A 27,012-nucleotide genomic window follows, 5' to 3' on the forward strand; every position below is an offset into this window, starting at 1 on the left:
TTCTGCGTACTTAATTGTTACGTGATTTCGCTGATGGTTCGACCGGCACTACGCCACCCGTTTAGTTTTATACCTTTCGTTTGTGATACGTGTAATACCGTGTTCCGCATTGGTAATTTTTCGCAATTTAGCTTGTGTTTTAAACAATTCCTGCTGAAATAAGGATTTGCGTAGTAAAATAAGACAAAATAAAAATGGTGGTTGAAAAGCCACACAATGCATAAAATGGGTTTTGTAAAAAGTTTAAAAATGTGCACCTGACGTATGATCGATCGTGACAATTTTAATTATAATTACGTTCACTTGAATTTTGGCGATTTTTCACGATCTGCTATTCGAATGTGCGGTCACAGATAAACAGACGTAACTCTCTAATTATTTTCATCGCACAGCAGAATAGCGCCCAATTCTTATATATCGTGGTTGGCGGATGGGCCACTCGTGGCGCTCGCATCACTTTTGTTTGAGTTTGACGTTTGCTCACTACTGCCACCTAGTTCACGGTTGGCCAAATGAAGTATTTTTAGCATTGGGCGTAAATGTTGTTCTAGCTGTTACGTCTGTTTGTCTGTGGTGCGGTTTTCCAGTGACAGTTGGTGACTGATTCCCTTGACTTTTGACTTTCTCCAGCAAACGCAAATATAATTGAAGCCTTCTAAATTTTTGATATGATTTGGCTTATGTTGTACTTGTCTTATAATTTTGTCTGTGGTGTTTTTAACTTTATAAACAAATTTCTTAATTTTTCTAATCTTAGTAAAATATTTGTTCCATAAATTTGTGGATTGATAGAAGGGTCATTACATAAAATAACCTTTACCTCATTCGAGAGAAATTCCAAAAAATCAGCGCGTCAAACTTTTTTTTTTTTTTGCTGAGGTGGTCTTATTGTTCCATATGTAATTGTCACTATGTTTTTTTTATACGGTCAATATTATAAAAAATCCACCGAAACTTGGTTGTTCAAACAAAAATCGATAAAAATACATGAAAAACAGAGGAACTTTCCTAATCCTAATCCTAATTTTAAAAGCGCTAATGGCTGCCGCCAATAAGCTCGCTTTCTGGTAGGGATCGGTCGATTTGACGTTTGGCTTGGGTCGTTTTATATGAGCCTCTGTACTTGCCATCAATTCTTTTGTTCTCATGACTTTTACTGTGCGCCGTGTGTTGGTGCTGTCTCGCTTTCACGGGCAACTTGAAAACAGAGCGCACAGTAAAAGTCTAACGTTTTATAGCATGCACAGGCTTATGAGCCAACCCAAGCCAAACGTCAAATCGACCATTCCCTACTAGAAAGTGAGCCTGTTGGCGGCAGCCATTAGCGCCCGTAGAAAACTGGATAGTTTGTACGTAATATTAAGAAAACACGTTGTTGTGCTCAACGAAAAAAATACTTTTACTTGTGGCTGTAAAATGTTAGAGTAACCTAATTACCCCTAATGACAAACTTTCCCCAAACTCCGCTAACGAATAAGCGGGGATCCAACCAATCCTGTTGACAGAGGATAAAACGCTCGGTGAGCAAACAAATAAACATTCCCATGGGCACCAATTTGGCGCGGAAGGACCATTATTGATTGAAATAACGTTCGGCAGCTCAAATTTGTCCCTTCCATTTGTCTCCACCGGGGATTTGATAGAATGAAAAGTCAACAAGCTTCCGGGCACCGACGACGAATCGGGAGGACGTCGCGCGTGCCGTCAACTTCTTGTTTATTTTGGATGTTATCGTTCGGTTTTTGAAGGGTCTTGTCATGGTTTGGGAGCTAACGTCGTACAGTGGGCAAAAAACGGAATAAAATTAGTTTAAATGTAATAACATAATAAACAATGAAAAAAAAAATATCATTTTCCGCGATTTTTACTCATCTGGGTAAACTATTTCCTATCCAAAACATGCATACATCTATTACAACTGTAGCATCAACGTAGAAAACGCCGACAAAACAATATCCAAGATGGCTGTTCAATTTATATTTTATATCCAAGATGGCTGCTTAATTCATATGTCATAGTACGTAAGAATGTGTATCTATGAACGTAGATTGGCGTCAAATATGCTTTATTGATCCAGTTATGTATAAAAATAGAGTGAAAAAAAAACAAATTGTGGAAAACCCGGGCACTTACCGAAGCTTGCGCTAGACGAGACTATCATCAATCAATTTCTCGTGGTTTTACATAGAAAAATAGGTAACGATATCGTTTTAGACCAGTGGCTTCTAAAAGTTGCGGTTATAAGTCCATTTTTGCCCTCTGCACATTGGAGCAGATGCAGATCCTAGATAAAGGGAGGCATGCGATTTGATTTTCTTCCGGTCATCCGGCATCAATTTGTCCCCGGATCACCTCTTTGAGTAACGAACAAAAATGCCATTAAAAAGTTTCTTCTTCGAAAGTTGGAAAATGGCAGTTCCGTCGTTGAATCACGTTTTTCCCACCGGTGAATTAAACTCATGCAAAAATGCAATTTAAAAGCATTGCACCCCAATTGCACTGCAAGAGCCGGAACGTGCTCAAGTGATTGCAGTGCTCATTTTTCATCTAAGTACTCCGGTTGCTGAGCTCGTAGAAAAAGAATGTTCAAACCAACACCTACTTGGATCTCATCTACACAAACCCACAAACAAATGCTCAAACGGTAATGGTCAATTTGCTCCCTGTGCATACATTTTGCCTAACAAGGCGGCAATGGGAAGTTTGTGTTTGCAAACAAACTGGCCGAGGAGGAATGCATTGCAGAGTGTGCACTCATTGCCATCTTCGTGACAAGTCATTGTCACTGCCATCAGCTGCGGGAAGGCGTTCGATTGGCGGAACGAGTTGGATTCAGGTCCGGTTTTGAGATGGGACAGCGGGAACAAATGCCCAAGGCCCCCGATCAAGGTGGTCCCGAGGTTTAAATAAGCAAAAAATGAATACCTACTATTCAATGTTTTATTTATGAACAATTTTTAATATAAAATCAAAATTCGATTGCATTTCCCAACAACTATATGCCTTCAGATTTTTTTTTTCGATTTTCTCAGTTCTAACTAAAATTCCTTCTGTTCCTCGTTCGCTCTTTCCATTGAGGTTAAGTGAAAATCTTCAAACTTCTTCTCAAGTTAATATATAGCAAACTGTCGTAGTTTTTCAAGGAAGATTCTGCCAAAAAAAGAGTTCTTGACGTCTATGAAAAGATGTTTCACCCTGGCCCCAATCCGGCACTGGGCGAATTGGAATGGATATCACATTATGCTGGGCTACCACACCACCAGTAGGATCTCATTGTCCATTGTTGTCACTTCATCGATCCAATTTCGTGTGCAGCTCTAGCTTCATTCCAATCCAATTTCTAGCACATGGTCTCGGTTCAGAAGAATTTGCATAAAATCATATCGGGGATGAAAGTTGGATGTCTGTTGGATGTCACAAAGGACAAGTATTTTCCTTGCATTGTGAGCTCCAATAGAATTTTGCCATTTAGATATGCTACAATGATACAAAGCTTTTGAATATCTTATGATACACATCGAAGCAGGCGTTGGAGTGGCTTACTATGATAATACATTTAAGTCTTGAACGGACGTTTATGGAGAGGTCTTTCCTATGCATGAAACTGGTTTCACAATAATTGAATATATAATTCTTGTGGTTTGTTCCTCTGGCATTTTCGAAGACATGACTGAAAAATAATCTATGCTCCTCGGAGAGTTGTTCTGTGTTGGCCAGATAGACGACCAGTGAGCCACTGGAATAGGGAAAACTTTCAGTTATTACTTAGAGGCCAATAATCGCCGCAATTATTGCAATCTTCTTCCAGAATCTTGGAAAGCTTCTTCCCGAAGCTTGGAATGCTTCTTCCAGAAGCTTAATAAGTTTGTACCAAAAGCTTGGAGTTATTTTTCCAGATGCTTAGAAAGCTTCTTCGTGAAGCTTGGAAAGTCCATGTCTCGATATTGAGTTATAGAAGCCTAGTAGAAGTTCGTTTTCATGGCTACCTCGATAGTGCTATGAATTACAGTTGCACTGATTTTGTTTTACTTTTATTATGGGAGATAGATAAACAATAAAAGAGAGCAGACTCCAACAATAAATACAAGGACTCCACATGAAAATCAATTTCCGTTCAATACAATTTTAATGTCCTAGTGAATCACGCACGTGACACGCAACCCAATACTTTCCTTTGATCATAATCATTCCATTGATCAATCCAACTCAACGTGTAATGCCACGCCACACCTCCCATTCTGCCTCGCTGTAAATAAAGGCTTTCCCAATGAATTATTCAAACGTGTACTTCGAACGCAATGCTCGAAAAGCTATGACACCTCTCGATAATATCCCCATCAGTGAGACAAAATGCAACACGTGCTACGATTAATTCCGATAACCTTCACCTTATGGTTCTCGGAAACAATTCGACACATACACCACTGGGAAAGACATAACAAACAGTCAACGCCTGCTTTGCTGTCTATATTCCTATAGAGGCTCGACACAACAGAAAAAAGTATCTTCAAGCAACCACAGAAACCATCCAAGCAAGCCACTCGGCCTTTCGATGACCCAAAGGTTGCCTAAACAAAAAAAGAACACAACATGGACGTGACCCATCTCAAATGAAATCAATTTATGGCTTCTTTCTTTTTCGTTACTTTCCCCCACCACCTAAGTGTCACTATGGGCAGTTTTCTTATAGTAGGCGGGCAAAAATATGTTGATGGTTTATGTCATACAGTCAACCCTCCATGAGTCGATTCAAAATTCAAAATTCAAATTCAAAATTCAAAATTCAAAATTCAAAATTCAAAATTCAAATTCAAAATTCAAAATTCAAATTCAAAATTCAAAATTCAAAATTCAAAATTCAAATTCAAAATTCAAAATTCAAAATTCAAAATTCAAAATTCAAATTCAAAATTCAAAATTCAAAATTCAAAATTCAAAATTCAAAATTCAAATTCAATTCAAAATTCAAATTCAAAATTCAAAATTCAAAATTCAAAATTCAAAATTCAAAATTCAAAAATTCAAAATTCAAAATTCAAAATTCAAAATTCAAAATTCAAAATTCAAAATTCAAAATTCAAAATTCAAAATTCAAAATTCAAAATTCAAAATTCAAATTCAAAATTCAAAATTCAAAATTCAAAATTCAAAATTCAAAATTCAAAATTCAAAATTCAAAATTCAAAATTCAAAATTCAAAATTCAAAATTCAAAATTCAAAATTCAAAATTCAAAATTCAAAATTCAAAATTCAAAATTCAAAATTCAAAATTCAAAATTCAAAATTCAAAATTCAAAATTCAAAATTCAAAATTCAAAATTCAAAATTCAAAATTCAAAATTCAAAAATTCAAAATTCAAAATTCAAAATTCAAAATTCAAAATTCAAAATTCAAAATTCAAAATTCAAAATTCAAATTCAAAATTCAAATTCAAATTCAAATTCAAAATTCAAAATTCAAATTCAAAATTCAAATTCAAATTCAAAAATTCAAAATTCAAAATTCAAAATTCAAAATTCAAAATTCAAAATTCAAAATTCAAAAATTCAAAATTCAAAATTCAAAATTCAAAATTCAAAATTCAAAATTCAAAATTCAAAATTCAAAATTCAAATTCAAAATTCAAAATTCAAATTCAAAATTCAAATTCAAATTCAAAATTCAAAATTCAAAATTCAAATTCAAAAATTCAAAATTCAAAATTCAAAATTCAAATTCAAAAATTCAAAATTCAAAATTCAAATTCAAAATTCAAAATTCAAAAATTCAAAATTCAAATTCAAAATTCAAAATTCAAAAATTCAAAATTCAAAATTCAAAATTCAAAATTCAAAATTCAAAATTCAAAATTCAAAATTCAAAAATTCAAAATTCAAAATTCAAAATTCAAAATTCAAAATTCAAAATTCAAAATTCAAAATTCAAAATTCAAAATTCAAAATTCAAAATTCAAAATTCAAAATTCCAAAATTCAAAATTCAAAATTCAAAATTCAAAATTCAAAATTCAAAATTCAAAATTCAAAATTCAAAATTCAAAATTCAAAATTCAAAATTCAAAATTCAAAAATTCAAAATTCAAAATTCAAAATTCAAAATTCAAAAATTCAAAATTCAAAATTCAAAATTCAAAATTCAAAAATTCAAAATTCAAAATTCAAAATTCAAAATTCAAAATTCAAAATTCAAAATTCAAATCAAAATTCAAAATTCAAAATTCAAAATTCAAAATTCAAAATTCAAAATTCAAAATTCAAAATTCAAAATTCAAAATTCAAAATTCAAAATTCAAAATTCAAATTCAAAATTCAAAATTCAAAATTCCAAAATTCAAATTCAAAATTCAAAATTCAAAATTCAAATTCAAATTCAAAATTCAAAATTCAAAATTCAAATCAAATTCAAATTCAAAATTCAAAATTCAAATTCAAAATTCAAATTCAAAATTCAAAATTCAAAATTCAAAATTCAAAAATTCAAAATTCAAAATTCAAAATCAAAATTCAAAATTCAAAATTCAAAATTCAAAATCAAAATTCAAAATTCAAAATTCAAAATTCAAAAAATTCAAAATTCAAAATTCAAAATTCAAAATTCAAATTCATTCTGTTTTGGTTCTGATTGATTCTGATTCTGATTCTGATTCTGATTCTGATTCTGATTCTGATTCTGATTCTGATTCTGATTCTGATTCTGATTCTGATTCTGATCTGATTCTGATTCTGATTCTGATTCTGATTCTGATTCTGATTCTGATTCTGATTCTGATTCTGAATTCTGATTCTGATCTGATTCTGATTCTGATTCTGATTCTGATTCTGATTCTGATTCTGATTCTGATTCTGAATTCTGATTTCTGATTCTGATTCTGAATTCTGATTCTGATTCTGATTCTCTGATTCTGATTCTGATTCTGATTCTGATTCTGATTTGTTCTGATTCTGATTCTGATTCTGATTCTGATTCTGATTCTGATTCTGATTCTGATTCTGATTCTGATTCTGATTCTGATTCTGATTCTGATTCTGATTCTGATTCTGATTCTGATTCTGATTCTGATTCTGATTCTGATTCTGATTCTGATTCTGATTCTGATTCTGATTCTGATTCTGATTCTGATTCTGATTCTGATTCTGATTCTGATTCTGATTCTGATTCTGATTCTGATTCTGATTCTGATCTGATTCTGATTCTGATTCTGATTCTGATTCTGATTCTGATTCTGATTCTGATTCTGATTCTGATTCCTGATTCTGATTCTGATTCTGATTCTGATTCTGATTCTGATTCTGATTCTGATTCTGATTCTGATCTGATTCTGATTCTGATTCTGATTCTGATTCTGATTCTGATTCTGATTCTGATTCTGATTCTTCTGATTCTGATTCTGATTCTGATTCTGATTCTGATTCTGATTCTGATTCTGATTCTGATTCTGATTCTGATTCTGATTCTGATTCTGATTCTGATTCTGATTCTGATTCTGATTCTGATTCTTGATTCTGATTCTGATTCTGATTCTGATTCTGATTCTGATTCTGATTCTGATTCTGATTCTGATTCTGATTCTGATTCTGATTCTGATTCTGATTCTGATTCTGATTCTGATTCTGATTCTGATTCTGATTCTGATTCTGATTCTGATTCTGATTCTGATTCTGATTCTGATTCTGATTCTGATTCTGATTCTGATTCTGATTCTGATTCTGATTCTGATTCTGATTCTGATTCTGATTCTGATTCTGATTCTGATTCTGATTCTGATTCTGATCTTTCTGATTCTGATTCTGATTCTGATTCTGATTCTGATTCTGATTCTGATTCTGATTCTGATTCTGATTCTGATTCTGATTCTGATTCTGATTCTGATTCTGATTCTGATTCTGATTCTGATTCTGATTCTGATTCTGATTCTGATTCTGATTCCTGATTCTGATTCTGATTCTGATTCTGATTTGATTCTGATTCTGATTCTGATTCTGATTCTGATTCTGATTCTGATTCTGATTCTGATTCTGATTCTTGATTTCTGATTCTGATTCTGATTCTGATTCTGATTCTGATTCTGATTCTGATTCTGATTCTGATTCTGATTCTGATTCTGATTCTGATTCTGATTCTGAATTCTGATTCTGATTCTGATTCTGATTCTGATTCTGATTCTGATTCTGATTCTGATTCTGATTCTGATTCTGATTCTGATTCTGATTCTGATTCTGATTCTGATTCTGATTCTGATTCTGATTCTGATTCTGATTCCTGATTCTGATTCTGATTCTGATTCTGATTCTGATTCTGGATTCTGATTCTGATTCTGATTCTGATTCTGATTCTGATTCTGATTCTGATTCTGATTCTGATTCTGATTCTGATTCTGATTCTGATTCTGATTCTGATTCTGATTCTGATTCTGATTCTGATTCTGATTCTGATTCTGATTCTGATTCTGATTCTGATTCTGATTCTGATTCTGATTCTGATTCTGATTCTGATTCTGATTCTGATTCTGATTCTGATTCTGATTCTGATTCTGATTCTGATTCTGATTCTGATTCTGATTCTGATTCTGATTCTGATTCTGATTCTGATTCTGATTCTGATTCTGATTCTGATTCTGATTCTGATTCTGATTCTGATTTGATTCTGATTCTGATTCTGATTCTGATTCTGATTCTGATTCTGATTCTGATTCTGATTCTGATTCTGATTCTGATTCTGATTCTGATTCTGATTCTGATCTGATTCTGATTCTGATTCTGATTCTGATTCTGATTCTGATTCTGATTCTGATTCTGATCTGATTCTGATTCTGATTCTGATTCTGATTCTGATTCTGATTCTGATTCTGATTCTGATTCTGATTCTGATTCTGATTCTGATTCTGATTTCTGATTCTGATTCTGATTCTGATTCTGATTCTGATTCTGATTCTGAATTCTGATTCTGATTCTGATTCTGATTCTGATTCTGATTCTGATTCTGATTCTGAATTCTGATTCTGATTCTGATTCTGATTCTGATTCTGATTCTGATTCTGATTCTGATTCTGATTCTGATTCTGATTCTGATTCTGATTCTGATTCTGATTCTGATTCTGATTCTGATTCTGATTCTGATTCTGATTCTGATTCTGATTCTGATTCTGATTCTGATTCTGATTCTGATTCTGATTCTGATTCTGATTCTGATTCTGATTCTGATTCTGATTCTGATTCTGATTCTGATTCTGATTCTGATTCTGATTCTGATTCTGATTCTGATTCTGATTCTGATTCTGATTCTGATTCTGATTCTGATTCTGATTCTGATTCTGATTCTGATTCTGATTCTGATTCTGATTCTGATTCTGATTCTGATTCTGATTCTGATTCTGATTCTGATTCTGATTCTGATTCTGATTCTGATTCTGATTCTGATTCTGATTCTGATTCTGATTCTGATTCTGATTCTTTGATTCTGATTCTGATTCTGATTCTGATTCTGATTCTGATTCTGATTCTGATTCTGATTCTGATTCTGATTCTGATTCTGATTCTGATTCTGATTCTGATTTCTGATTCTGATTCTGATTCTGATTCTGCTTCTGATTCTGATTCTGATTCTGATTCTGATTCTGATTCTGATTCTGATTCTGATTCTGATTCTGATTCTGATTCTGATTCTGATTCTGATTCTGATTCTGATTCTGATTCTGATTCTGATTCTGATTCTGATTCTGATTCTGATTCTGATTCTGATTCTGATTCTGATTCTGATTCTGATTCTGATTCTGATTCTGATTCTGATTCTGATTCTGATTCTGATTCTGATTCTGATTCTGATTCTGATTCTGATTCTGATTCTGATTCTGATTCTGATTCTGATTCTGATTCTGATTCTGATTCTGATTCTGATTCTGATTCTGATTCTGATTCTGATTCTGATTCTGATTCTGATTCTGATTCTGATTCTGATTCTGATTCTGATTCTGATTCTGATTCTGATTCTGATTCTGATTTGATCTGATTCTGATTCTGATTCTGATTCTGATTCTGATTCTGATTCTGATCTGATTCTGATTCTGATTCTGATCTGATTCTGATTCTGATTCTGATTCTGATTCTGATTCTGATTCTGATTCTGATTCTGATTCTGATTCTGATTCTGATTCTGATTCTGATTCTGATTCTGATTCTGATTCTGATTCTGATTCTGATTCTGATTCTGATTCTGATTCTGATTCTGATTCTGATTCTGATTCTGATTCTGATTCTGATTCTGATTCTGATTCTGATTCTGATTCTGATTCTGATTCTGATTCTGATTCATTCTGATTCTGATTCTGATTCTGATTCTGATTCTGGATTCTGATTCTGATTCTGATTCTGATTCTGATTCTGATTCTGATTCTGATTCTGATTCTGATTCTGATTCTGATTCTGATTCTGATTCTGATTCTGATTCTGATTCTGATTCTGATTCTGATTCTGATTCTGATTCTGATTCTGATTCTGATTCTGATTCTGATTCTGATTCTGATTCTGATTCTGATTCTGATTCTGATTCTGATTCTGATTCTGATTCTGATTCTGATTCTGATTCTGATTCTGATTCTGATTCTGATTCTGATTCTGATTCTGATTCTGATTCTGATTCTGATTCTGATTCTGATTCTGATTCTGATTCTGATTCTGATTCTGATTCTGATTCTGATTCTGATTCTGATTCTGATTCTGATTCTGATTCTGATTCTGATTCTGATTCTGATTCTGATTCTGATTCTGATTCTGATTCTGATTCTGATTCTGATTCTGATTCTGATTCTGATTCTGATTCTGATTCTGATTCTGATTCTGATTCTGATTCTGATTCTGATTCTGATTCTGATTCTGATTCTGATTCTGATTCTGATTCTGATTCTGATTCTGATTCTGATTCTGATTCTGATTTGATTCTGATTCTGATTCTGATTCTGATTCTGATTCTGATTCTGATTCTGATTCTGATTCTGATTCTGATTCTGATTCTGATTCTGATTCTGATTCTGATTCTGATTCTGATTCTGATTCTGATTCTGATTTTGATTCTGATTCTGATTTCTGATTCTGTTTGATTCTGATTCTGATTCTGATTCTGATTCTGATTCTGATTCTGATTCTGATTCTGATTCTGATTCTGATTCTGATTCTGATTCTGATTCTGTTGATTCTGATTCTTCTGATTCTGATTCTGATTCTGGATTCTGATTCTGATTCTGATTCTGATTCTGATTCTGATTCTGATTCTGATTCTGATTCTGATTCTGATTCTGATTCTGATTCTGATTCTGATTCTGATTCTGATTCTGATTCTGATTCTGATTCTGATTCTGATTCTGATTCTGATTCTGATTCTGATTCTGATTCTGATTCTGATTCTGATTCTGATTTTCTGATTCTGATTCTGATTCTGATTCTGATTGATTCTGATTCTGATTCTGATTCTGATTCTTTGATTCTGATTCTGATTCTGATTTCTGATTCTGATTCTGATTCTGATTCTGATTCTGATTCTGATTCTGATTCTGATTCTGATTCTGATTCTGTTTTCTGATTCTGATTCTGATTCTGATTTTCTGATTCTGATTCTGATTCTGATTCTGATTCTGATTCTGATTCTGATTCTGATTCTGATTCTGATTCTGATTCTGATTCTGATTCTGATTCTGATTCTGATTCTGATTGATTCTGATTCTGATTCTGATTCTGATTCTGATTCTGATTCTGATTCTGATTCTGATTGATTCTGATTCTGATTCTGATTTCTGATTCTGATTCTGATTCTGATTCTGATTCTGATTCTGATTCTGATTCTGATTCTGATTCTGATTCTGATTCTGATTCTGATTCTGATTCTGATTCTGATTCTGATTCTGATTCTGATTCTGATTCTGATTCTGATTCTGATTCTGATTCTGATTCTGATTCTGATTCTGATTCTGATTCTGATTCTGATTCTGATTCTGATTCTGATTCTGATTCTGATTCTGATTCTGATTCTGATTCTGATTCTGATTCTGATTCTGATTCTGATTCTGATTCTGATTCTGATTCTGATTCTGATTCTGATTCTGATTCTGATTCTGATTCTGATTTCTGATTCTGATTCTGATTCTGATTCTGATTCTGATTCTGATTTCTGATTCTGATTCTGATTCTGATTCTGATTCTGATTCTGATTCTGATTCTGATTCTGATTCTGATTCTGATTCTGATTCTGATTCTGATTCTGATTCTTGATTCTGATTCTGATTCTGATTCTGATTCTGATTCTGATTCTGATTCTGATTCTGATTCTGATTCTGATTCTGATTCTGATTTCTGATTCTGATTCTGATTCTGATCTGATTCTGATTCTGATTCTGATTCTGATTCTGATTCTGATTCTGATTCTGATTCTGATTCTGATTCTGATTCTGATTTCTGATTCTGATTCTGATTCTGATTCTGATTCTGATTCTGATTCTGATTCTGATTCTGATTCTGATTCTGATTCTGATTCTGATTCTGATTCTGATTCTGATTCTGATTCTGATTGATCTGATTCTGATTCTGATTCTGATTCTGATTCTGATTCTGATTCTGATTCTGATTCTGATTCTGATTCTGATTCTGATTCTGATTCTGATTCTGATTCTGATTCTGATTCTGATTCTGATTGTTCTGATTCTGATTCTGATTCTGATTCTGATTCTGATTCTGATTCTGATTCTGATTCTGATTCTGATTCTGATTCTGATTCTGATTCTGATTCTGATTCTGATTCTGATTCTGATTCTGTCGATCTGATTCTGATTCTGATTCTGATCTGGTCTGATTCTGATTCTGATTCTGATTCTGATTCTGATTCTGATTCTGATTCTGATTCTGATTCTGATTCTGATTCTGATTCTGATTCTGATTCTGATTCTGATTCTGATTCTGATTCTTGATTGATTCTGATTCTGATTCTGATTCTGATTCTGATTCTGATTCTGATTCTGATTCTGATTCTGATTCTGATTCTGATTCTGATTCGGATTCTGATTCTGATTCTGATTCTGATTCTGATTCTGATTCTGATTCTGATTCTGATTCTGATTCTGATTCTGATTCTGATTTCTGATTCTGATTCTGATTCTGATTGATTCTGATTCTGATTCTGATTCTGATTCTGATTCTGATTCTGATTCTGATTCTGATTCTGATTCTGATTCTGATTCTGATTCTGATTCTGATTCTGATTCTGATTCTGATGTCTGATTCTGATTCTGATTCTGATTCTGATTCTGATTCTGATTCGATTCTGATTCTGATTCTGATTTGATTCTGATTCTGATTCTGATTCTGATTCTGATTGATTCTGATTCTGATTCTGGATTCTGATTCTGATTCTGATTCTGATCATTCTGATTCTGATTCTGATTCTGATTTTGATTCTGATTCTGATTTGATTCTGATTCTGATTCTGTTCTGATCTGATTCTGATTCTGATTCTGATTCTGATTCTGATTTCTGATTCTGATTCTGATTCTGATTCTGATTCTGATTCGATTCTGATTTGATTTCTGATTCTGATTCTTGATTCGGATTCTGATTCTGATTCTGATTCTGATTCTGATTCTGATTCTGATCTGATTCTGATTCTGATTCTGATTCTGATTCTGATTCTGATTCTGATTCTGATTCTGATTCTGGATTTGATTCTGTTCTGATTCTGATTCTGATTCTGATTCTGGATTCTGATTCTGATTCTGATTCTGATTCTGATTCTGATTCTGATTCTGATTCTGATTCTGATTCTGATTCTGATTTGCTGATTCTGATTTCTGAGTTCTGATTCTGATTCTGATTCTGATTCTGATTCTGATTCTGATTCGGATTCTGATTCTGATTCTGATTCTGATTCTGATTCTGATTCTGATTCTGATTCTGATTCTGATTCTGATTCTGATTCTGATTCTGATTCTGATTCTGATTCTGATTCTGATTCTGATTCTGATTCTTGATTCTGATTCTGATTCTGATTCTGATTCTGATTCTGATTCTGATCTGATTCTGATCTGATTCTGATTCTGATTTCTGATTCTGATTCGATTCTGATTTGATTCTGATTCTGATTCTGATCTGATTCTGATTCTGATTCTGATTTCTGATTCTGATTCTGATTCTGATTCTGATTCTGATTTCTGATTCTGATTCTGATTCTGATTCTGATTTCTGATTCTGATTCTGATTCTGATTCTGATTCTGATTCTGATTCTGATTCTGATTCTGATTCTGATTCTGATTCTGATTCTGATTCTGATTCTGATTCTGATTCTGATTCTGATTCTGATTCTGATTCTGATTCTGATTCTGATTCTGATTCTGATTCTGATTCTGATTCTGGATTCTGATTCTGATTCTGATTCTGATTCTGATTCTGATTCTGATTCTGATTCTGATTCTGATTCTGATTCTGATTCTGATTCTGATTCTGATTCTGATTCTGTTCTGATTCTGATTCTGATTCTGATTCTGATTCTGATTCTGATTCTGATTCTGATTCTGATTCTGATTCTGATTCTGATTCTGATTCTGATTCTGATTCTGATTCTGATTCTGATTCTGATTCTGATTCTGATTCTGATTCTGATTCTGATTCTGATTCTGATTCTGATTCTGATTCTGATTCTGATTCTGATTCTGATTCTGATTCTGATTCTGATTCTGATTCTGATTCTGATTCTGATTCTGATTCTGATTCTGATTCTGATTCTGATTCTGATTCTGATTCTGATTCTGATTCTGATTCTGATTCTGATTCTGATTCTGATTCTGTTCTGATTCTGATTCTGATTCTGATTCTGATTCTGATTCTGATTCTGATTCTGATTCTGATTCTGATTCTATTCTGATTTCTGATTCTGATTCTGATTCTGATTCTGATTCTGATTCTGATTCTTGATTCTGATTCTGATTCTGATTCTGATTCTGATTCTGATTCTGATTCTGATTCTGATTCTGATTCTGATTCTGATTCTGATTCTGATTCTGATTCTGATTCTGATTCTGATTCTGATTCTGATTCTGATCTGATTCTGATTCTGATTCTGATTCTGATTCTGATTTCTGATTCTGATTCTGTCTCTGATTTCTGATTCTGATTTCTGATCTGATGTTCTGATTCTGATTCTGATTCTGATTCTCTGATTCTGATTCTGATTCGATTCTGATTCTGATTCTGATTCTGATTCTATCTGATCTGATTCTGATTCTGATTCTGATTCTGATTCTGATTCTGATTCTGATTCTGATCTGATTCTGATTCTGATTCTGATTCTGATTCTGATTCTGATCTGATTCTGATTCTGATTCTGATTCTGATTCTGATTCTGATTCTGATTCTGATTCTGATTCTGATTCTGATTCTGATTCTGATCTGATTCTGATTCTGATTTCTGATTCTGATTCTGATTTCTGATTTCTGATTTTCTGATTTCTGATTCTGATTCTGATTCTGATTCTGATTTTTCTGATTCTGATTCTGATTGATTCTGATTCTGATTCTGATTCTGATTCTGATTCTGATTCTGATTCTGATTTCTGATTCTGATTCGATTCTGATTCTGATTCTGATTTCTGATTATGAACATTTTTGCTGGGATTTTTGACCACCTCATCGCCCATAGTGAAGTGTGACCATTCCGTTGCTATTTCCGAACCACATTTTGTCGGTTCTTTTCTTTTTCGGACAGATGGAAAAGCTAGAACATGGTCACACAGCGTCAATGTGTTTTGTCGATGGTCGTAAACGGACTGTCAAGTGCGGTTTTTCGCTCCGATTAATCATTGTTGGAAACAAGGCAGGCCATGGAAAAAGGTTGCGGGGGAAAACTACCCGCAACCGGCCTGCTAATCCATTACTGATAAGGAGAAGGAGGCAGAATGGGGGTTACATATTTCAAGGGTCAACTTAGATGGCGCTGTCAGATCCTATTGAATTTCGGAGACATGCATGGCCTACTACCGTTATCAAACAAGGAAATCAATTTCAGTGTGAATAACGTTGACTGGAGAATGAGACTTTTCCGATCGAACATGTTAGTGAGTGCACTTTCCAACAAATTTCCCATGAAAAAGGAGTAAAACTACAAAGAAAATATTTATTCTGTCCGTTTCATTTCATCGATCGAGCAAGCACGGACCGACTTTTGCCCTCGGGGATCAAACCTGGTCGGAAACATTTCCCTTTCCCTCGTACCCTGCTTTGGCGGGCTAAAGTTTCCTTGCTTGTAAAAACTTGTTCCACGCGGTTGAAAAGTGTTTCGAAAGTAACCATAAATTTACCTTTCGTTACGGGTGACCGAAAATTGGCGTGCAAAAGATCCCACGAAAAGTTTCTTCAGCTTGGGGTTTAAATTGGGTTTTGGAGGCAAGACACGTTCAAGTATATACTTGAATAACCGTGTGCTTTTTTATTTCTTTACAGGTGTGGCCCACACAACCACTGAACTGAACTGTAGCACTGAATTTGTGGATGTTAATCAGGTGAGTTTAAAAGTTTGTCAACAGCTGTCAACAGCAATTGAGATCATTTTTCATTTGCACCCTACCATATGAAATCAGAAATCAGAAATCAGAAATCAGAAATCAGAAATCAGAAATCAGAAATCAGAAATCAGAAATCAGAAATCAGAAATCAGAAATCAGAAATCAGAAATCAGAAATCAGAAGTCAGAGGTATAATTGAATAGAATTGTTGGAGTTTCTGAAGAAAAGCTTTCGAACTTCCGAAGAGAAGCTTTCGAGCTTCTAAAGCTTACAAGTTTCCGAGGAGAAGCTTCTGAAGAAAAACTTTCAAGCTTCCGAAGAGAAGCTTTTCAGCTTCTGAGGAGAAGCTTCTAAGCTTCAGAAGAACAGCTTCCAAGCTTCTGAAGAAAAGCTTCCAAGCTTCTGCAAAGAAGCTTCCAAGCTTCTAGAGAGAAGCTTCCAAACTTCTAAAGAGAAGCTTTCCAGCTAATGAAGACAAGCTTTCGAACTTCTGAAGACAAGCTTTCGAGCTTCTAAAGCTTACAAGTTTCCGAGGAGAAGCTTCTGAAGAAAAACTTTCAAGCTTCCGAAGAGAAGCTTTTCAGCTTCTGAGGAGAAGCTTCTAAGCTTCAGAAGAACAGCTTCCAAGCTTCTGAAGAAAAGCTTCCAAGCTTCTGCAAAGAAGCTTCCAAGCTTCTAGAGAGAAGCTTCCAAACTTCTGGAGAGAAGCTTCCAAGCTTCTGGAGAGAAGTTTGCAAGCTTTTGGAGAGAAGCTTCCAAGCTTCTGCAGAAAAACTTCCAAGCCTCTGGAGAAAAGCTTCCAAGCTTTTGGAGAGACGCTTACGAGCTTCGGGAGAGAAGTTTTCAACTTTCTGGAGAGAAACATCCAAACTTCTGGAGAGAAGCTTCCAAGTTTCTGGAGAGAAGCATCCGAGCTTCTGAAGAGATGCTCCCAAAATTCTGGAGACAAGTTTCCAAGCTTCTCGAGAGAAGCTTTTATGCTTGTGGAGAGAAGCTTCCACGAATCTGAGGAGGCGCTTCCAAGTTTCTGAGTAAAAGCTTCCCAGCATCTGAGGAGAAGCTTCTAAGCTTCTGAGGAGAAGCTTTCAAGCTTCTAAAGAGATGCTTCCAAGCATCTGAAAAGAAGCTTCGAAGCTTCTGAATAGAAGCTTCCAAGCTTCTGAATAGAAGCTTCCAAGCTTCTAAATAGAAGCTTTCAAGCTTCTGAAGATAAGCTTTCAAGCTTCTGAAGGAAAACTTCCAAGCTTCTGAAGGAAAACTTCCAAGCTTCTAAGAGAAGCTTTCCAAGCTTCTGAAGAGAAGCTTCCAAGCCTATGAGGAAAAAAGAAAGAAGGTTTTGATGAGAAGCTTCCAAGCTTCTGGAGGAAAGCTTCCAAACTTTCGAAGAGGAGCATCCAAGCTTCTGAAGAAAAGCTTCCAAACTTCTGAGGAGAAGCTTCCAAGCTTCTGAAGAGATGTTTCCAAGCTTCTGAAGTGAAGCTTCCAAGCTTCTGATAAGAAGCTTCCAAGTTTCTGAAGAGAAGCTTCCAAACTTCTGAAGAGAAGCTTCCAAGCTTCTGAAGAGAAACTTCCAAGCTCCTGAAGAAAAACTTCCAAGCTTCTGAAGAGAAGCTTCTAAGCTTCTGAAGAGAAGCTTCCAAGCTTCTGAAGAGAAGCTTCCAAGCTTCTGAAGAGAAGCTTCCAAGCCTATGAGGAAAAGCTTCCAAGCCTATGAGGAAAAGCTTCCAAGTTTTTGATGAGAAGCTTCTTATGCTTCTTAAGAGAAGTTTCCAAACAACAGAAGAAAAGCTTTTAGGCTTCTAAGCATCTGAAGAGAAGCATCCAAGCTTCTGAAGAAAAGCTTCCAAACTTCTGAGGAGAAGCTCCCAAGATTCTAAAGAGAAGATTCTGGAGAGAAGCTTCCAAGCTTCTGGAGAAAAGCTTCCAAGCTTCTGGAGAGAAGCTTCCAAGCTTCTGAGGAGAAGCTTCAATGCTTCTGGAGAAAAGATTCCAAGCTTCAGACAAGAAGTTCCCAAGCTTCTGAAGAGAATCTTCCCAGCTATTGAAGAGAAGCTTCCAAGCTTCTGGAGAAAAGCTTCCAAGCGAGAGAAGCTTCTGGAAATAAGCTTCCAAGCTTCTGAAAAAAAAAAACTTCCAAGCTTCTGGAGAGAAGCTTCGAGAAGCTTGCCATGCTTCCCAAGCATCTGAAGAAATACTTTCCAAGATTCTAAAGAAAAGCCCTCCAAGTTTCTGAGAAAAAACTTCTAGGCATCTAACGAGAAGTTTCCTAGCCTCTGGAGAGAAACCTCCAAGTTTCTGAAGAGGAGCTTCCAAGTTTCTGAGGAGAAGCTTACAAGTTTCGTAAAAAGAGCTTCCAAGCTCCTGAAGATAACTTTTCATAGCTAAAGAGAAGCTTTTCCAAGGGTACTGAACCATGCACGTTATTACATGGCAAATTATGGCTTAGATTATAATATATTATTTCTTCCAAGATCGAAAGCTCAAAACTCTATGCTTCGTTTCATGTATGCAACGAAACTCCTCAAAACAGCAATTTGTATTCTCTGGCGACCTCCACGACCTTCCATCGGCCAACCATCCCGTGTTGTGGGAAGACAAAGTCATTCTCTTGCAAATGTCATCTTTCCAATTCCGAAAAAGGCGCATACATTTCACACAGCACCCAATCAGCCGGGTTCTTTAGAATTCTTCTCGCTAACAGCCCGAAGTGGCAAATTCAATTTACTGATGGCTCCTCTCCATTGTCGGCCATCGCCTCTGCGATTCTCAGTGCTTGTTCCGGCCACACCGACATGTCATATTGCATTCAATTTACCCTTCTTCCATCCCTCAACATCTTCCCAGCTTCCGTTCTGATGGTTTTTCTCTTCTTTCTCCTTGCAAAAAAAAAATGTCGTTTCTTACAGAGCTTCATATGGCCGCTGGCACGGCCGGCCGACGAGGACGAAGCGGTGATTGTCGAGCTGCGCCAGCAGACGACCAAGATTCTGCTCAAAACCGGCATCGGCGGTTCGGCAACGAGTCGAGGCGGAAGTCGCGGAACCATCACCAGCAGCACCAAAATCATCGGCCGGTACGTGATGCTGATGCAAGGTAAGTGGTGTCTCCACTAGTAGGCTATGGAGTTGGAATATTTTCCCGGAAATTAATTTCTCGGGCAGCACATCGAAGCAGGTCATGGGTTTTCCAAGGGGAAAATTGCCGTTGTACCAATGACGAAATAAAGACTTTAATGTTTTCATGGTTTTCTGTTCGATTTTATCACGCCACAAAATTTACATCGAAAAATAACCATTTTTTTGGTTGCATTTTTTGAAACATGGATCATATATGCGTAAAACGGTATAGCAAGATAGCTATTCCAAAACGCACAGTTGCCGAACTTTTCGACAGCCGGACACGAAAATATCGCACCAATTCAGTTCGAATCATGGCCTCCTAAGTGGCCTAATGGCGCGCCATTAGTATTCCGAGGGTATGCGTCAAGTTTCGGGTTGTTCAGCATGCAATTCGCACTGGGAATGTTCTTCACTCGAAACAAGCACGAAGTTTTACCTCTGATTTGCTGTGTTACGCAGAGCCCCTCCTTGGGGAGATTTCCACGGAAGGACCTAATAGACAGAAAGGGAAAAGTTTGGTGATACTAATTAAGTGTCACCGTGGTGTCTGTCGTGGTGAAATGGTCGGATCTGATTGGGCGAGGTCCATGAAGTTGGGATAATTTCCTGAAACAAGATTGGAGATGTCGTTTTATCGATTTTCCTTAACCGTGGGGATCAGAGGGGATGTAAACTCACTTGAATTGATTGCCCGAAATCAGTGGAATTGCTGAACTTTCCATTATGTATGACACGAGATTTCTAATGAGTGTATGAAACAATTTGGAGACATACACTAAGACGGTCTCGATCCACGGAACAATTGAGCCCACGTTGCTAAGATTAGGTGTAATTACTCTGTGCAGCAGTATCGTAGTAGGCTCTTCTGCTTCTCAGGTTGTATCACAAGAAACATCGTATTGAAGTCGGTTAGCGGTTGGAATTGCAAATGTGATTAAAAGTTTTCCATTTGCCGCAGCATCCCGATTGCTTCCAATAGTAGTAATTCTGTGGATAATTGAGCTACGTGAGGCTCGTTACTGTAGCAAATTGAGAAAGGTTGCATATTTCAAATAATCGATCCGACCACATTCTCTTTCTCTGTAGGGTAAAAGAACAAATGTTCGATTGATTTGATACGAAGCTGGCATTCTCTGTTTAGATGTCTGTAAAACTCAGATCTGATTTATTATGTGTCGAAAATTGGTACTTTAACCCCAATTTGGGCTCATGACAATGGTAATAAATGCACAATTAGGCAGCTTGACATAGCTTCTGTCGGTTATGCTGCGTTCTGCTCCGGAATGATTGGCAGCTTCTCCACAGAAGCTTGGAAGCTTCTCCTCAGAAGTTTGAAGTTTCTTCCGAAAAGCTTGGAAACTTCTCCTCAGAAGCGTGAATGCTTCTCCTTAGAAGCTTGGAAGCTTCTCCCAAGGAACATGAAAACTTCTCCTAGAAATTTGAAAAGCTCCTCTTCCAGAAGCTTGAAAACTTTTCTTCAGAAGCATGAAAGCTTATCCTCAGAAGCTTTTGCTGAAAAGCTGGGAAGCTTCTCCTCAGAAGCTTCTCATCAGAAGCTGGGAAGATTCTCTTCAGAAGCTGGGTAGCTCCTCCTCAGAAGCTGGAAAGCTTCTTATTAGGAGCTTGGAAAGCTTCTCATTAGAAGCTGGGAAGCTTCTCCTCAGAAGATTGGAAAGCTTCCCTTCAGAAGCTTGAAAGCTTCTCTTCAGAAGCTTGAAAGCTTCTCCTCAGACGCTTGAAAGCTTCTCCTCAGAAGCTTGAAAGCTTCTCCTCAGAAGCTTGAAAGCTTCTCCTCAGAAGCTTGAAAGCTTCTCCTCAGAAGCTTGAAAGCTTCTCCTCAGAAGCTTGAAAGCTTCTCCTCAGAAGCTTGAAAGCTTCTCCTCAGAAGCTTGAAAGCTTCTCCTCAGAAGCTTGAAAGCTTCTCCTCAGAAGCTTGAAAGCTTCTCCTCAGAAGCTTGAACACTTCTCAGAAGCTTGAAAGCTTCTCCTCAGAAACTTAGGAGCTTCTCCTCATAAGCATGGAGGCTTATTTTTAGAAGCAAAAAAGTTTCTCCTCAGAAAATGGGAAGCTTCTCCTCATTGGCTGGGAAGCTTCTCCTCATTGGCTGGAAAGCTTCTCCTCAGACGCTTGAAAGCTTCTCCTCAGACGCTTGAAAGCTTCTCCTCAGAAGCTTGAAAGCTTCTCCTCAGAAGCTTGAAAGCTTCTCCTCAGAAGCTTGAAAGCTTCTCCTCAGAAGCTTGAAAGCTTCTTCTCAGAAGTTTGAAAGCTTCTCCTCAGAAGCTTGAAAGCTTCTCCTCAGAAGCTTGAAAGCTCCTCCTCAGAAGCTTGAAAGCTTCTCCTCAGAAGCTTGAAAGCTTCTCCTCAGAAGCTTTGAAGTTTCTCCTCAGAATCTTGGAAGCTTCTCCTCAGAAGCTTGGAAGCTTCTCCTTAGAAGCTTGGAAGCTTCTCCTCAGAAGCTGGGAAGTTTCTCCTCAGAATTTTGGAAAGCTTCACCTCAAAACCTTGGAAGCTTCTCCTCAGAAGCTTGAAAGCTTCTTTTAAGAAGCTTCTCCTTCGAGGCTGGGAAGCTTCTCCACAGAAGCTGTTCAGAAGCTTGGAAGCTATTCCTTAGAAGCTGGTAGGCTTCTCCTCAGAAGCTGGGAATATTCTCCTCAGACGCTTGGAAGCTTCTCCTCAGAAGCTTGGAAAGCTTCTCCTCAGAAGCTGGGAAGCTTCTCCTCAGAAGCTGGGAAGCTTCTCCTCAGAAGCTGGGAAGCTTCTCCTCAGAAGCTGGGAAGCTTCTCCTTAGAAGCTGGGAAGCTTCTCCTCAGAAGCTGGGAAGCTTCTCCTCAGAAGCTGGAAAGCTTCTCATTAGAAGCTTGGAAAGCTTCTCCTCAGAAGCTGGAAAGCTTCTCATTAGAAGCTTGGAAAGCTTCTCCTCAGAAGCTTGGAAAGTTTCTTCTCAGAAGCTTGGAAAGCTTCTCCTCAGAAGCTTGGAAAGCTTCTCCTCAGAAGCTTGGAAGCTTCGCCTCAGAAGCTAGAAAAAGTTCTCCTCAGAAGCTTGAAAGCTTCTCCCCAGAAGCTAGGAAGTTTCTCCTTAGAAGCTTGGAAGCTTGTCCTCAGCAGCTTGAAAGCTTCTCCCCAGAAGCTTAAAAGCTTCTCCTCCGAAGCTGGGAAGCTTCTCCTCAGAAGCTGGGAAGTTTCTCCTCAGAAATTTGGAAAGCTTCTCTTCAAAACCTTGGATGCTTCTCCTCAGAAGCTGGGAAGCTTCATCTCAGAAGCTTGGAGGCTTCTCCTCAGAAGCTTGGAAGCTTGAAAGCTTTTCCTCAGATGCTGGGAAGTTTCTCTTCAGACTTTGGAAAGCTTAACCTCAAAACCTTGGAAGCTTGAAAGCTTCTTCTAAGAAGCTTCTCCTTCGAGACTTGGAAGCTTCTCCTCAAAAGCTGTTCAGAAGCTTGGAAGCTTCTCCTTAGAAGCTGGTAAGCTTCTCCTCAGAAACTGGAAAGATTCTCCTCAGAAGCTTGGAAACTTCTCCCTGAAGATTCTCAGAAACGTGGAAAAATTTTCTCAGAAGCTAGGAAACTTCTCTTCAGAAGCTTGTTTTTATTCAAAAGCCTGGAAAGATTTTCCTCATAGATTTGAAAAGCTTTTCCTCAGAAGCTTGGAAAGCTTCTCCTCAGAAGCTTGGAAAGCTTCTCCTCAGAAGCTTGGAAAGCTTCTCTTCAGAAGCTTGGAAAGCTTCTCTTCAGAAGCTTGGAAAGCTTCTCTTCTGAACTCCTCAGAAGCTTGGAAAGTTTCTCCTCAGAAGCTTGGAAAGTTTCTCCTCAGAAGCTAGGAAAGCTTCTTCACAGAAGCTTGGAAGGCTCCTTGGTACTTCTCAAATGTTCCGAAAGCTTCTTTTCATAAGCTCAGTTTGGAAAGCTTATATTCAGAATCTTGGAAGGCTTCCTCGCAGAAGCGTAGGGAAAATTATCTCAAAAGCTTGGAAAGTTTATATTCTTAAGTTTAGTTCATAAGTTTGAAAGCTTCTTCTTATAAGAATTGATGCAAAATTATTGAAATTGATGTAGTACTACCGTTTTGAACGTAATAAAGTTACTTATCTGACGAGCTTTTTGTAATGGTCGTTTACAAAAAGTTACTTTTGGTTTTTGTGTTGTTTTGCATTTGGAGCTCGTTTTGTTTATATTGGCACCTTAAATTTGAACAGCTGAAGTTTCCATTTCCAGCAGCTTTACGAATTAAATTAAGGGTGACATTGAATAAAAAATATCTGTTCCTCAATCTATTGATAAAGTTTCTGCTGTAGGCATATAAACTCCAAAAGCAAAATCCATTAGCCAGATGTCGTCCAATGATGGAAGCATTGATTCGAAATAATCCTACCGCCTTTGGTCATCCCACTTTCAAACAATCCGTCAAATTCCGTCCGCTCCATTCACAAGTCCCCTGCATCTCGCTTACATAATCCATACAGATTACATACAGCTTATAGCTGTTCAGTGACAGACATCACCCGACATTTTCCTGCCCGGGGTCAGTCGGTGTTATTGTCTAGCGTTTCCCATCATCATGATGTTGGTCCCAACAATGCGGAGACACATACAATATTCAGTCACGCCATGCCGTAGTTCTTTATTTTGAAAAACGGACTCACGCACAGAGATAATTCAAAACAACAAGCAAGCCATGATTCTTACTGTCAGTGATAAAATGATTTCGACAAAAAAAGACTTGATGACGCGTTTTTCTTCCCGTTTAACTCTAGACCTGCTTCGATGGTTGCGATTTGCTTTGTCCTTTTGTGCTATCACCGCATTTATCGCTAATTCTCCATTTTCATAACGTTTTTGCCACAGGTTTGCTCCGCGAGGGACGCCTCCACGTTCAGGATCGCCTGGTGGACCTTTCCAACAAGCCAATCGATGTAAGTAACACCTTTAGCGAACAATGTGGCTGTTGAAAGTTTTCTTTTCACTGGTTATAACCGAGAATGAACTGCACGGAAGACCCCGGATAAAAATATTATTGAAATACAGTACGTTTTATGGTAATAATGGCATATTTACCAACAGGTTCACCATTTTGTACACCAAAGGTTGAAAGATGTTTCATTGAGTGCCATCACTATTAAATTAAATGCTAATTTTTACTCGGCCATTGGCATTAAAACGTTACAATTGTACGCGTTCGAAAAGAAACAGAAGTCGTGCAACGATTTTCACCACGACTGAACAATATCTACACCCGATTACGACCCGCAATAAATTCGATTGTCGCGTGTCGTGTCGAAGCGTAGGCGAGGTCCAGAAACACGCAGACATGGGGGGAAAAGGTCATAAAAAATCGCTCCTTCGGGTGGTTGTGGGTGTGGTCATTGGAGGGGCGCGACACACACACTCACATACGGAGGAATCCAAATGGTGGGCAATATTGTAATGCCACACCACGAAAGGCCATTAATAGAATTTACATTTATTGCCGTCAAACGGCAATATAGGGGCCCACAACATCGCGAACCAGCGCCATAACAACGGAACGGTTGGGTCGTAAATTTTTATGGATTTGTGGGCGGGACGTCGCAGGATGCCATGGATGATGGAGGGGCGTGAACCTAAGCCGGACGTATCGGCATGGTTTCCTGCGATGATGGGAGCAAACACTGTGGCGACAGGCGTTATGGATATTCTATTGTGTATCGTGCTACTGGAGAAAGTTCTCCAAAGCCTACTTTGTTTCAAAAAATGTTCCTATATGATGATAGCATTTGAGCGATGTTATTTTGGAAATTTGTCTACAATAATAAGTCTGTCAATTGGACGATTTTCATAATGAAAACGTCTGTCCACGTTATTTAAACCGATGTAGGTGCCGAAAGAATCTCATTGTTCCACGAGCCACAGCTGAAGTCAATACACATTTGTTTCAGTTTTGCAAACTGAAAAATGCCGCAAATTATCCTAGCACCAAACTGTTTGAAGTTGGACTGCTGGCATTCACAGCTTATAAGCAAAGATTTGAACATTTCCTATACCAAAACCGACAGGGCGTCAAAAAAAGATTGAAGAAGTACGTTCCGTACGATGACTTCGATGCAGGGCTGTTACAAAAATCTTAAAATCGTATCCGCGAAAATCGCGACTTCAGAAATTCGATCCGCGCCTAGGAACTTTAATCCGCGCCTCAAAATAATCTGTCTCATTGACATATTTACTACTCATTATAAAAATGCGTAAGCGTGCTTGATCAAAAACTAGTTTTTAATGGTACTAAGTGATTATTTTCGCCTTAAAGTATCTACAATTGAGCAAGACAAATTGGTATATGGGTTTCTATCAACACTAAGAGTAGAGTTAAATTATGAAATATGTTTAATTTACTTAAGTTGCGCCACTAGGCAGGAAATAAGGTAAAAAGCGAAAAAAATCCAATAATTCGAGTTTTCAATATATTTTCATAAAAAATCGTGCAATTTAATAAATGGTAGTGTCACTACAAGCAGAGAGGAAGCCTAGTTTGCAACTATACTTATCACAATTCGATGTCTTTGCATACAATAGGAGATGCAAAATGTAGTTATTAATGATATCTTAAAAAGAAAAACACACACAGTAGTTTTACATTGTCAATTAAAAACATACAAAACCTTAAATTTCGATTCTTTGTCTCATCTAACTTTACACTATATTTTAAGTGGTGAAAAGATTGCCATTAATAAGATTAGATCGCCAACTGTATTTTTTATTTTTCATGAAATACATGGACAGGCAAACACTATCATATTATTAAAAAAATATCTTGCAAATTTTTTTTATGAGATGAGTTCAGTTAAACAATAAGTTTAAAATGCATGCCATTTATTGTTTGAAAACTGTTTTTATTTTTATAAAACTTCAAGTCCTAATACTCAATCAATTTGTGGTAAAAATACAAGATTTTTGTGATAATTTAATGTTTTTAACAAATTTCTGTTTTTATGAAAATTGTAACATTTTTTTTCAGCAATATTCATTAGTCATCGGCAATACATTAGACTATACATTTAAAACTCTCTAGACGTTTGATACAAAATGTCCAACTCTACAGGGCAGATCTGAACCACCTATAAATCAATTTTGATGAAATGTTAACAAGACCTTATTTATATATTAAAACAAATGATACTCAAAATTTTTACAAAAAACGCAATAAAATTTTATAAAAATTGGTGTGTAATTATGCGGAGCTTACTATTTTACACAAAAGTATTGACAATGTAATGTATATACAGTTGTATTCAGAATAATAGTAGTGAAAGTCGATTTTCATACAAACTTCTCAACTTTGGCATGCTGTAACTTTGTTTTCCTATGAGCAAAACGCATGAAATTTTGACAGAGA

The 27,012-nt window shown here is 36.5% G+C and overlaps 1 protein-coding gene across 3 annotated transcripts in view; it reads left to right on the plus strand.

Moving 5' to 3' along the window:
* LOC110674827 (otoferlin-like) overlaps nt 1-27,012 on the plus strand; it is a 485,231-nt gene that overhangs the window by 320,270 nt on the left and 137,949 nt on the right. For all 3 annotated transcript variants that reach the window (XM_021839290.1, XM_021839291.1, XM_021839289.1), the window contains exons 3-5: nt 16,472-16,530; nt 19,440-19,626; nt 24,492-24,559. In XM_021839290.1, coding sequence (XP_021694982.1) covers nt 16,472-16,530; nt 19,440-19,626; nt 24,492-24,559 — 314 coding nt within the window. The remainder of the gene's footprint in view (nt 1-16,471; nt 16,531-19,439; nt 19,627-24,491; nt 24,560-27,012) is intronic.

Source organism: Aedes aegypti, chromosome 1 (assembly GCF_002204515.2).
Source record: "Aedes aegypti strain LVP_AGWG chromosome 1, AaegL5.0 Primary Assembly, whole genome shotgun sequence".
Classification (NCBI taxonomy): domain Eukaryota; kingdom Metazoa; phylum Arthropoda; class Insecta; order Diptera; family Culicidae; genus Aedes; species Aedes aegypti.